This window comes from Eurytemora carolleeae, unplaced genomic scaffold (genome assembly GCF_000591075.1).
Source record: "Eurytemora carolleeae unplaced genomic scaffold, Eaff_2.0 scaffold140, whole genome shotgun sequence".
Taxonomy (NCBI): Eukaryota; Metazoa; Arthropoda; class Copepoda; order Calanoida; family Temoridae; genus Eurytemora; species Eurytemora carolleeae.
The window spans coordinates 347,783-359,828 of NW_019396224.1; the positions used below are offsets into that span (position 1 = coordinate 347,783).

Consider the following 12,046-nt stretch of genomic DNA (forward strand, 5'->3'; position numbering starts at 1 on the left):
TGAATGATTTTATTACTAGGGTGTTATTTATGTACGTGCATTTAAACATATAAGGCTATCTCGATATATGGAGATAGCTGAAGTATTGTAATGCCAGGTTACAAATATATGACAGCGCATGAGGAGTTAGGCCCGCGGAATAGGACTAACCCGATCTGCAATGTCAACAGGTTACACAAATGATAGATAGAAACAGGTTTAAGTACTTGTATAAATCTCATTAAGTGTAGATTTTAGATACCAGTTTATTGCACGTTTTTGTGGTTCCCAGATACCACAACATCTAATTTGCAAAACTAAAAGAATTGACTTTTAGTTGTCCGAATAAAATCTAAAAGATCTAAATAACATATTTATTGTTGTCAGAGCAATGAGAAAAGAGGATAATAGTCCGCAGGGGAAAATAGTTACAGAGTTATTACAGCATCTGCATCAGGTATATTACTCGACAAAAAAGTTACAGATTTATTACAGCATCTGCATCAGGTAAATTACACGACAAAACAGTTACAGAGTTATTACAGTATCTACATCAGGTAAATTACACTACAAAATAGTTACAAAGCTGTTACAGCATCTGCATCAGGTAAATTGCACGACAAAATATCTACAAAGTGGTTACAGCATCTATACCAAGTATTTTATACGACAATATAGTTACAGAGTGGTTACATCATATAACATAAAAATAAATAATATAATAAATAACTGGAATTATGTAATTCACAAATTATGATAATTTCAGTGTAAAAACAACTGTGATGTTTTCTATGGAAGAGAAGAGGAATTAAAAAAGGTAAACATATAATCTTCTACTGCAATGTTTACATTTCCGCCACAAAAATGTAAAAAATAGAGTATTTCTGATATAGTTTAAGGTTAAAGGAACTGAGTTTTTGTCACAAACTCTACTTTTCTAATCTTTATATCTTTGCTATCCAATGTCGTAGACCTTTGATATTTCAAAATATGAATTCTGATAGACCAAATAATCTAAGTTTGAAATATCAAGATTTATATCATCAGATTGTAAAGATATAGGGATTCGATAATTTGAGTTTGTGACAAAAACTCAGTTCCTTTATGCAACATTGCTAATCCGACTTTGTGTGCTCATAACTCCCCTATTTTTGAAATATTTTTGTTCTTCTCGATATTTCTTCAATACAACATATAAGATTTTAATCTTAATACAATTTTACTTTAGTTTGACGTGTAGCCATTAGAAAAATTCGTCGTAAGTTGATAAGATGTAAAAGAGAAGAAAAAATAAAACCCTTTTTTAATCGAAGTGCATTTATTTTGTATATTGTTTGTTGCACTGCATGATAAAAGATTATTAAAAAAAGTTTTATGATAATGCTACAGCCATTACTTTTCATTGATAAAAACTTGGAAAAAGAAAAACTTTTCCAGCTTTTATTATTTTCTTAATTATGTTTCTTTCAACTAAACCATAAGTCTACAAATACTGTTTTTACTCAAGCCCTCTCTCCCTCACCCCAAATAGAACCCGTTTATAATGTTTAATATTATTGGATTAAATATTTTTAAGTACATTGTTAAATTTAAATTTTTATTTGTTTAAATCAACCAATATTTCAGATGAAAGATTACATAACCGGTCCCTCGACCAAGGTAAGAATTATTATGAAATAAATAAGATTTTTTTCAAATTTGTTTTTCGCCTTTTAACCAAAAAAAGTATTCACTTCTTATTCCTATCCCGGTTGGACTATTTTTGTCTATTATTTGTGGGGGGGGGGCGGTTGTTTTGCACCCCCCTTATGATTTTGCCCTAAGCGTTGAGAAAGGGGATCGAGTGTGAAACATCCAATTTTCAAGGCCTGCTCATTAAAATAAATTAGACCTCAAACTTTAATGGTTAGGGTGTAAGGGAGGATTTAACAAAAGTTAAAAATTAATTATTTTTAGTTTTGACAATTATGACACATTTTCAAATACATAAATTTTAGCCCTTAGCTTAATTAATAAAAAAAAACTATTAATCATTACTGGTTTTTACAACACCAACCTGCCGTTTGGCTGTCCTCCACCCTACATGCATCAAAATTTGCAAAATTTGTTCACAACTATGATGATGAAAAAGTGAAGAAGTTTAAGCGTTCTAATTCAAGCATTTTCAAAGTTATATAGAAAAACCATAGGGGGGGGGAAAAGCACTTCCCCCATGCAACCGATATAGGGTTAATGTTTGGAATGTAATTTCATTTTATAAATCTCAACCTCCCCCCCCCCCAAAAAAAACACATCAAAATACTGCAATTATGTATGATATTATAAAGGGCCGCGAAGTGCAATAGAAGCATTGTTTCAAAAAACTTAATTTTTCAAGAAATTCTTTGTTTAGCCCTTTGTACTGTTTGGTGCTGGTGGTTCAGGTAAATCTGCTCTGCTCAGTAAGACTGCTCTGCAATCCTTGAAGGAATGGTTGGCCCCTGCCGTTCCTCTGTTAATGTGCAGATTCTGTGGAACCACACCTAACTCTACTGCTTTAGGTAATCAAGCTGAGATAAGAAACTGCGAACTTTTTATATACTCGAGCTTTAGTTACGACCGGTTCTTCCCTTGGGTCTAAAGCTAACCTCTTTGGCTATTAATTATCAAGAATGTCAGCTAAACGCTTTATTTATCTATAAATTAACTAACTGTTAAAATCTATTTTCCAGCAGATCTCCTATATAACTATATCTATCTATCTATCCATAGGTCCACTGTTAAAATCTATTTTCCAGCAGATCTCCTATATAACTATATCTATCTATCTATCCATAGGTCCACTGTTAAAATCTATTTGCCAGCAGATCTCCTATACCTATATGCTTCCCTTTGAAGATATACCCGATGACACGGTTCCAGTAACTGCATTCCTTAAAGGTAGGTCGAACATATCAGAGGTAGGAACGTTTAAAAGCCAAATTCCTAGTCGCCTAGCAAAGATTAAATCAACATCATTATTTAAACTTTTTAAAATCCGACTTTTCCCTCATTATTCATCGTTCAGAGAGATGATAATAAGCTTGACCAATCTAAAGTCGGAATTCAAAATTAGAAATTAAATTTTTTGGTAGTTTAAGAAACTACTCTTTTGTATTTGAATACAATACAAGTTATCGCTGTGATTATTGAGATTTTATAGCTTAGTGCAATCTGAACAACTAGTTTCTACCATAGATATTCCATTTCAAAAAGAACTATACGTGCAACTTTGTTGACTTTCAGAATTACTGAAACTTGCAACTGCAGAACGTCCTCTTCTCATATTTTTGGACTCTGTGGATGAACTGACTGGATCTCAGGTATTTTTTAACCAACATTGCTGACCCATGAAACCCCAGGCAGTGCGGGTATGTTAAGTTACTTAACGACCCTTGGTACAATTCAGTAAAATAATCTCCCGCTCTGCATTTTCATCTGAAAAGACGATAATATTGTGTATAACTACTTTTTCAGGAAATTAAAAATTTTACTTAACCACGGGCTTCCTCGTATGCTTTGTCCCTTAGGCCAAATTGTAAAGAAATATTCTCTTAACTTGTAATTGTAAAAAATTATTATTGAAATCGAGTCACTTTCACACTTTTTGGCTCTTACATACATGGATTTCTTTTTTTAATTGACTTTTGAATTAAACAGACTCTTCATTAATTTTTTAAATAAATAATTTTTAAAAAATCTTACATTTATATTGATATACTTTTGGGCTATTATGATTTTTTAAAATCTGTTACTTTGTGTGTTCTAGGATGCAAACAAGATGTCATGGCTTCCTCTTTTCATTGTTACTTTGTGTGTTCTAGGATGCAAACAAGATGTCCTGGCTTCCCCTTTTTATTCTGTTACTTTGTGTGTTCTAGGACGCAAACAAGATGTCCTGTCCTCTCTTTTTAATCTGTTACTTTGGGTGTTCTAGGATGCAAAGAAGATGTCATGGCTTCCATTTTTTATTCTGTTACTTTGTGTGTTCTAGGATGCAAACAAGATGTCCTGTCTTCTCTTTTTAATCTGTTACTTTGTGTGTTCTAGGACGCAACAAGATGTCCTGGCTTCCCCTTTTTAATCTGTTACTTTGTGTGTTCTAGGATGCAAACAAGATGTCCTGTCTTCTCTTTTTAATCTGTTACTTTGGGTGTTCTAGGATGCAAACAAGATGTCATGGTTTCCCTTTTTTTATTCTGTTACTTTGTGTGTTCTAGGATGTAAACAAGATGTCCTGGCTTCCTCTTTTTATTCTGTTACTTTGTGTGTTCTAGGATGCAAACAAGATGTCCTGGCTTCCTCTAAAGATCCCTGATCACTGTAAGATTGTTGTATCTTGTACTTATGAAGAAGGGAACCCGGCGTTAATGCAGGTAAAACAAACCCTAGAATAGAAAGTCGACTTCTAAACTCAAGTCATTGGTTTAGATATTCCAATTAACAGGGAGGACAGCAATTGTGCAACATAAACGGAACCATTTTACGTAAAAAGTGATTTAATAACTTATTGCGCTATTTGCTTTGTAACCACATTATATGCATTTCAGTAGTGCTTTAATGTCGTCTTCCTATTCTACAGTTTTCTGGTTCTAAATGTATAAAATTCGAAATAATGTTTATGTACTGAAATATTCACATTCTGGCGCGCTAATCATTTTGCAGTAGATAAACTATGGTTTTCTAGTTGAACTCGAGTGCATAATCTACCGAGTTCAACTTCTTCTAGTTTTTCATTTATTCAGATTTCGCCAATTATCAAATCTTTATAAGAAAGCTCTTTTGACATATATATACACATATTTATTCATATATGTTAGCTAAAGCTGGCCAAACGGCTGGACCAAATATAGGCTGAAGTTTTTTAAGGCTATCCAAATTTTTTGTTTGTTTTAAATTCCACGGGCATCGCCGGGAACTTCAGCTAGTTTAACTTAAACCACAAACATACACGTGCTTTTCAGTTTGAGACATTTCATGCTCCTAATTCTATAGAAAACATTGATAATCATTTTTATACATATATAGCTGCTTTACCATTGTCTGTGTGGAGTGTTTTAATTAAAGAAGTTCTCGAGAATTGGAAATTTTGTAACTGTATGAATACAATGGTTTGGAGTAATTATAACAGTTACAATAATAGCAATCTTTCTAATTCTAATTTAAAGACTCGTCAACAAAAAACAACGCATTATAATGTAAAATTCATATTTTGTATTAAGGATTTGAAATTTCTGCGCGCGATGATAGAAGACGACAATCAGTTTCTTGAGGTGACCGCACTTGGCTCTGAGCTGGCCTGGAGGGTTATGAAACTCTGGATGACAAGTGCGGGGAGGACTCTTAATAATTACCAGGTTAACTTGTCTTAATAATTACCAGGTTAACTTGACTTGATGAAGGTATTGTAGACTTTTTTTTTTCAAGGAACTACTTCAATTTAAAAACAAATGGTAATAATTAAATAATTTCACGCTAGAATAAACGATTTTCTAATTATATATAATGAAGAAAAAAAATCGGTACCGGTTGAGAATTGCTTCCCGTTGCAGTTTAAAATAAGAAATAAATCATGAACCAGTGGAATAAATAAGTTTTGTTATACTTTTCAACCGCGTGAAATACAAGATTTACATCACTTTTAACCGCCACAATTATACATTTATCAATTTTATATACCGCAGAATTTGTTCGCTCCAAATTGTTTATCATTGTACATTTTCCCCATTAACGGGTACGGTTGTGAATCGTGATGGACGTCTTAAAATAAAGGGCCATTTTAATGCACTTTTAAGGGAATAAAGACTTACTATATTAGATAAAGTTGCGGTTTTCTTATTGCAGAAACCATGGAAGAAATTTTGTGTACCAAAGCATTTCCTTATAAGAAAAAACGACAAATGGAGGGTCACTTGAAATTATGTCTTTAGCTTCTTTAAAAAAAATTTTTTAGTGGAGAGTAGTTGCGAATGCTTTGGATCATTGCACTTTGCCAATTTTTTGCAAACTTGTTCTGCAGGAGGTTTGCAGGTTAGTTCACATAAAGTAACGTTTTAATCTACAGGGTGTCCCAATAAACATGGGAATTTAGTGACGAATTCGATATCGTCTTTTTAGATAATGCTTTGATTTAGTATAGTGATACAGGGTGTCCCACGAAACATGACAGTATGCAGGACGACTTGAATGTCGTCTTGATTTTTGATATAATTTGCTGCGTTTATTTGTCAACCTAATTTTAGAAGTAAATTTCTAAAGATAATAATCAAAAAATTTCCCTTGTCCTGCCATTTCCAAAATGTGGTCTGCCTTTTTTGTGCTTTCAATATTGCCCGAGATATGAAGAATTTCGTTCAGATTTCGACAATTTTGCTTTTATTTAACAAAATTGAAATCTGAACCAAACTCTTTATATCTCAGGTAATATTGAAAGCACAAAAAACGCAGACCACTTTTTGGAAATGCCAGGGCTAGGAGAATTATGTGATAATTGTTTCAAGAATCATACATGTTAAAGTAGATAGAAGACTAATTGTCACAAATAAATTCAAATACCAAAGACGACTTTCAAGTCGTCTTCCTATTGTCATGTTTCGTGGGACACCCTGTACCTACTGAGAAAGCTGTAAGAGTTTCGTCTGCTATGTTTACATTTTGTTTATTTATGTTTTGACTGCATACGGTTGTACTTAGTAAAACAAGAAAACTGCAGTATACTAACAGAGTAAACTTGTCCGTCTTCGCTGTTCATCTTGCGGAGACATTATAGACCCATCTTTACAGTCTTTTACCCTTTTCATAAAATAAACTCTAGCAGACATAAAAATATTATGGCTTCTGAAATTAGATATTACAATGCTAATTCATAACAAAGACGATATCGAATTCTTCACTGAATTCCCATGTTTTTTGGGACATCCTGTATTCAAACTCTAATTTTACAATCCTTATATCTTTGTGATCTGATGGACGATCTTTAAAATTTCTAACTTTGACTTATTGATTCCAAATGTCTACAATATCTGAGGCCGAATTTAAAGAATCTGAAGTGCTCCGCTGAACTGCTTAAAAACCGGTTCCAATTGTGCGCCGGCTCAAATCTCGAAACACTTAACACACAAATATCTAGCTGAACCATACCATGTTAAAACCGCGTCCGACGCGGTTAAAATTCTTCAAATTCGGCCGCAGGTTTCAAATATGTAATTGGATAAGAAAAATACACGAGCAATCAGATTCTTCGTCTGAGTTTTCATGCAAGGTTTACTTTTAGATGGAAGAGTTATTTTGAACCTGAGAAAACAGTTCTAATGACCAATGTTCAAGACAGTGTGTTTCAGTTGTTCCAACGGGTTGAAAACAAGGTACATTTCTAATGAACATGAACAAATTGTACTTTTCTAATGAACATGAACAAATTGTACTTTTTTAATGAACATGAACAAATTGTACTTTTCTAATGAACATGGACAAATTGTACTTTTTTAATGAACATGAACAAATTGTAGCAAAACTCAAAAATATAATTGAATCGTATATGAGGAATTTAAAAAACTAGGCTTTTAGAGCGCTCGCGCCCAATTTCTATTTCAACTTTTATATGTGGCTTTATCTGTGAGCATCTTCTCTTTGTACAGTATAAAACAAAAACAAACAAAAAAGTTTGCGGATTTCTAAATATTTTTTCGCGCATTTTCAAAATTTTACAAAAAAAAACTTTTAAAAACAAATTTTTTAAAATTTGCTCATTCATTAACCTTCTCTGGGGTCAAGTGATGTCCCACAAAAAATTTGGGCCCGATCGGTTTAGCCGTTTTGACGTTTATTGGATACAAACAAACAAACAAACAGACAAACACCCAGACAGACAGACAAGCTAAATTTATATATAGATGGGATGCCATGGGGTGGGGGGTTAGGGGGATTACATTTTTTTTGGCAAAGTTTACGATTTTTGACCGAATTGTTGACTTTCTGTGTTATTGTTTTGATAAAACTAGGTTCCAGCAGTTCTAATACATGCACAGTTTACAAACCGTTTATCCCTCACATTCAGAATACTTACATTCATTAGATTGGAGCGAACCAGGGGGGATGATCAGTTAGCTGTACTGTACACTTACGACTGTTTACTAATATCGATATACTATAGGTTAGGCCGGAATCAACTTATAATAAAAAAATATGCACTACGCTCTCGGTATAGTTCATGGCCTATACAATTAGTAAAGGATTAGCGTACATCATCACTCTATACACTATAACCTCGTTGGAGCAAACATACAGTAATATCCAAAAAGCTGTGGAAGAGCAAGTATGACGATATCTAAATAATATTATTTTCATCTAATTTTTTATAAAGCAAATAGGTAACATACAGTGATACCCAAAAATCTGTGGAAGAAAAGGACGATATTTAATGTGTTATGAAGCAAATAGTTTACCAGCAGCTTGAAAGCCAACTTCTATAGATATACTTTGCTTGTCTATTTGGGTGTTTGTTTGTTTCTTTGTATCAAATAAACGTAAAAACGGCTGAACCGATCGGGACCAAATTTTTTACGGGACCTAACATGACCCCAAGAAATGTACTTATGGATGATACAAATTTCAAAAATTTGCATCCAACAAAATTCGATTGTAATCGAATTTTGAACATCACGAAATTATTTTAGAAATCCGCGAATATTTTTCTTTATTGTTTTACAATGTATAAAAAGAGAAATTGTTTTAATAGAAGATGGGTGCGAAAATTGATGTTTGAACACTGCAAAATTGCAGAGTTTTATGCCAATTGAACTCGATCTAAAATTAAAAAAATAAGTTTTCTTATTCTGGTGTCTCACTGTACTGTATTTCAATTGTTTTTAGCACGGCTGGATGCTGGTTTCTCACGCATTAGCATATGTGACAGCATCTAAAAATGGAGTTTCTGAACCAGAAATAGAAGATTTTATCTCACTTGATGATAAGGTAGAGAATTGACACGTTTTTACATATAAATAGGACATTTTATACACAGGACATTTCATAGAGAGGACATTTTATAGATAGGACATTTCTTTGAAAGGACATTTCAAAGATAAGTCATTTCACTGTCAGGAAATTTCATTGATATAACATTTCATTGATAGGACATTTCATTAATTGAACATTTCATAGATAGGAAATTTCATTTAAAGGACATTTCATTGTTAGGACATTCCATAGATAGGATATTTATTGTAGGGACATTTCATAGATAGGACATTTCATTGATAGGACATTTCATTGATAGGAAATTTCGATGTTAGGACATTTCCTTGATAGGATATTGCATCTAAAGGACATTTCATTGTTTGGACATTTCATAGATAGGATATTTATTGTTGGGACATTTCATTGATAGGAAATTTCATTGTTAGGACATTTCCTTGATAGGACATTGCATCTAAAGGACATTTCATTGTTTGGACATTTCATAGATAGGATATTTATTGTTGGGACATTTCATTGATTGGACATTTTATTGATAGGACATTTCATTGATAGGAAAAACATTGTTAGGATATTTCATTGATAGAACATTTCATTGTTAGGACATTTCATTTAAAGGACATTTTATTGATAGGACATTTTATTGATAGGACATTTCATTGATAGGACATTTCATTTCAAGGATATTTCATTGATAAGACATTTCATAGATAAGACATTTCATTGTTAGGACAATTCATAGATAGGATATTTATTGTTGGGACATTTCATTGATTGGACATTTCATTGATAGGAAATTTCATTGTTAGGACATTTCATTGATAGGACATTGCATCTAAAGGACATTTCATTGTTAGAACATTTCATAGATAGGATATTTATTGTTGGGACATTTCATTGATTGGACATTTCATTGATAGGACATTTCATTGATAGGACATTTCATTGAAAGGAAATTTCATTATTAGGACATTTCATTGATAAAACATTTCATTGTTAGGACATTTCATTGATAGGATATTTCATGATTAATTTCTTTATTTTTAAGGTATTGGATGATATTTACCAGTACCATTTACCCCCAACTAGAAGAATCCCTCCGCTACTCTGGACTAGGGTTCGAAGTGATCTTCCAGGTAAAACCAAAGATGTTCATGAATGTCGTCTTTTCTACCAATTTTACTCTTTTATGCATTGCATTGTGCATAGTGCAGACCTCTAGAAATTGTTTTTATTCATTCTAATACATACATAAATCTAAAAAGAATAATATTTTGCAATGTTTAACTTTGTGAATTTTTGTGAAGCCCCCTAAATTCCAAAAAACTTAAGAATTCAAAATCCTACAGTCATATATCAAATCGCATATATCAATACTATGAAGACGACTTTCGATTTAAATTTTTGATTTAAATCAAGCTGTAAATAGCATGGTTACATAAATATGGAAGTAAAGAGAAGCTCATCACCTTTTCTTTGATTACTTGTATACTTGCAATTCGGAAAAGGCTGGTTAACAACCAAAACTTAAATAAAAAAGTCGTCTTCATTATTTTGATATAAACGCCGACCACCGTATCATTTCCAACTTTTCTCTAGGCTATCTGGCTGACAGTGAGGCCGATGGTGTGTGTGTTATCAATTATTACCATAAACAGTTTAAGCATGCTGCTAAACAAAGGTAAGGTTGGACCACGGTTTCCCAACCATCGGAAGTTTCTAGAAAATTCCGGAAAGTGCAAACGAATAATAAATAAAAACGAATGAAAATAACCGTTAATAAAAAAAATTACTAAAGACAATTTTGTTAGACTTACAAAACCTAAACTGAAATACAAATATATAAATCTACATTTTACACTAGACACACAATATATATATATATACAATATAATTTCTGTTCAGATATTTTTTGGATGACACTGATTATCTCTATTTTCACTCCTACATGTCTGATTACTTTCTCGGCACATATGGTGGCGGCATTCTCAAACCCTTTAGGAACACCTTTAGTTGGAGAAAAAACAATCATTTCTGTCAGAGTTTTATTAAAAAAGTCAAACTATTTAAGAGTTTTATTAAAAAAGTCAGACTATTTAAGAGTTTTATTAAAAAAGTCAGACTATTTAAGAGTTTTATTTAAAAAGTCAGACTATTTAAGAGTTTTATTAAAAAAGTCAGACTATTTAAGAGTTTTATTTAAAAAGTCAGACTATTTAAGAGTTTTATTTAAAAAGTCAGACTATTTAAGAGTTTTATTAAAAAAGTCAGACTATTTAGACCTTTCGACCCTAATCCAAGTAATCGATGGACAAAAACTTAGTTTTTCTCCAACCATAAATTGACAATTACGTCTTTTCCAAAAATTTATATTTTTAATTTTTTTTGAAAATTCGTGGCCGTTGCTATTATTTGACTGTAGGGGTAATTTCAAGGCCTATTCAAACGTTGCCCTTGTTTCTTCTTCCGAGCCTCAGTCTCCTCGTTTTCTTATCCGAGCCACCTCCGAATACTTTAGGGTAGCAACTTTAGGGTATAAATGAAATACTAAATTTGCGTAAATCGAAAAAAAATTAATTTCAAAAAAATTAAAGTTTTAAAATTCAATGTGGCTCGGACGAAGAAATTGTTGTGTCCTGCCATCCCAGCCCTCCTGATCCACATGTAACTCAATAAATGGAGAGTCACGTGACGTTGACAGAAAACATATTTCCCCCCCCCCCATTTTCTCTCGGTAACTTAAATTTTCAAAAAAAATTAATATGTTTTTATAATTTAATATTATAATGGTGGTTAGATACACAGAAATACAGAAGCATACATTTAATCTAAAAAGTAAAGACGACAACAAAGACAGGTTAAATCATCAATAAACAGGGTTACTAATATGTATCTTCAAAATCTTTGAATTATTGAAATATAAAGATTTAAAGATTTTATTTCGTCTTCTGCTTTAAATATAGTCTTTAAATTGTGCGCTAAATGAGATTGCAAAGAAAGAAAATTTACAAAATTCATAGATTCTGCTCAGTCTCATCCTTTGTGGGTAACCCTGTAACGTATAAGCGACCTT

General features: G+C 32.3%; 1 protein-coding gene across 1 annotated transcript in view; it reads left to right on the forward strand.

Moving 5' to 3' along the window:
- LOC111698643 (NACHT and WD repeat domain-containing protein 2) overlaps nt 1-12,046 on the forward strand; it is a 50,077-nt gene that overhangs the window by 8,591 nt on the left and 29,440 nt on the right. Inside the window, exons 12-26 of the mRNA XM_023469022.1 lie at nt 367-436; nt 746-796; nt 1,606-1,638; nt 2,372-2,519; nt 2,797-2,898; nt 3,244-3,320; nt 4,275-4,373; nt 5,220-5,354; nt 5,951-6,027; nt 7,271-7,361; nt 8,869-8,970; nt 10,022-10,109; nt 10,573-10,654; nt 10,879-10,974; nt 11,771-11,830. Coding sequence (XP_023324790.1) covers nt 367-436; nt 746-796; nt 1,606-1,638; nt 2,372-2,519; nt 2,797-2,898; nt 3,244-3,320; nt 4,275-4,373; nt 5,220-5,354; nt 5,951-6,027; nt 7,271-7,361; nt 8,869-8,970; nt 10,022-10,109; nt 10,573-10,654; nt 10,879-10,974; nt 11,771-11,830 — 1,311 coding nt within the window. The remainder of the gene's footprint in view (nt 1-366; nt 437-745; nt 797-1,605; nt 1,639-2,371; nt 2,520-2,796; nt 2,899-3,243; nt 3,321-4,274; nt 4,374-5,219; nt 5,355-5,950; nt 6,028-7,270; nt 7,362-8,868; nt 8,971-10,021; nt 10,110-10,572; nt 10,655-10,878; nt 10,975-11,770; nt 11,831-12,046) is intronic.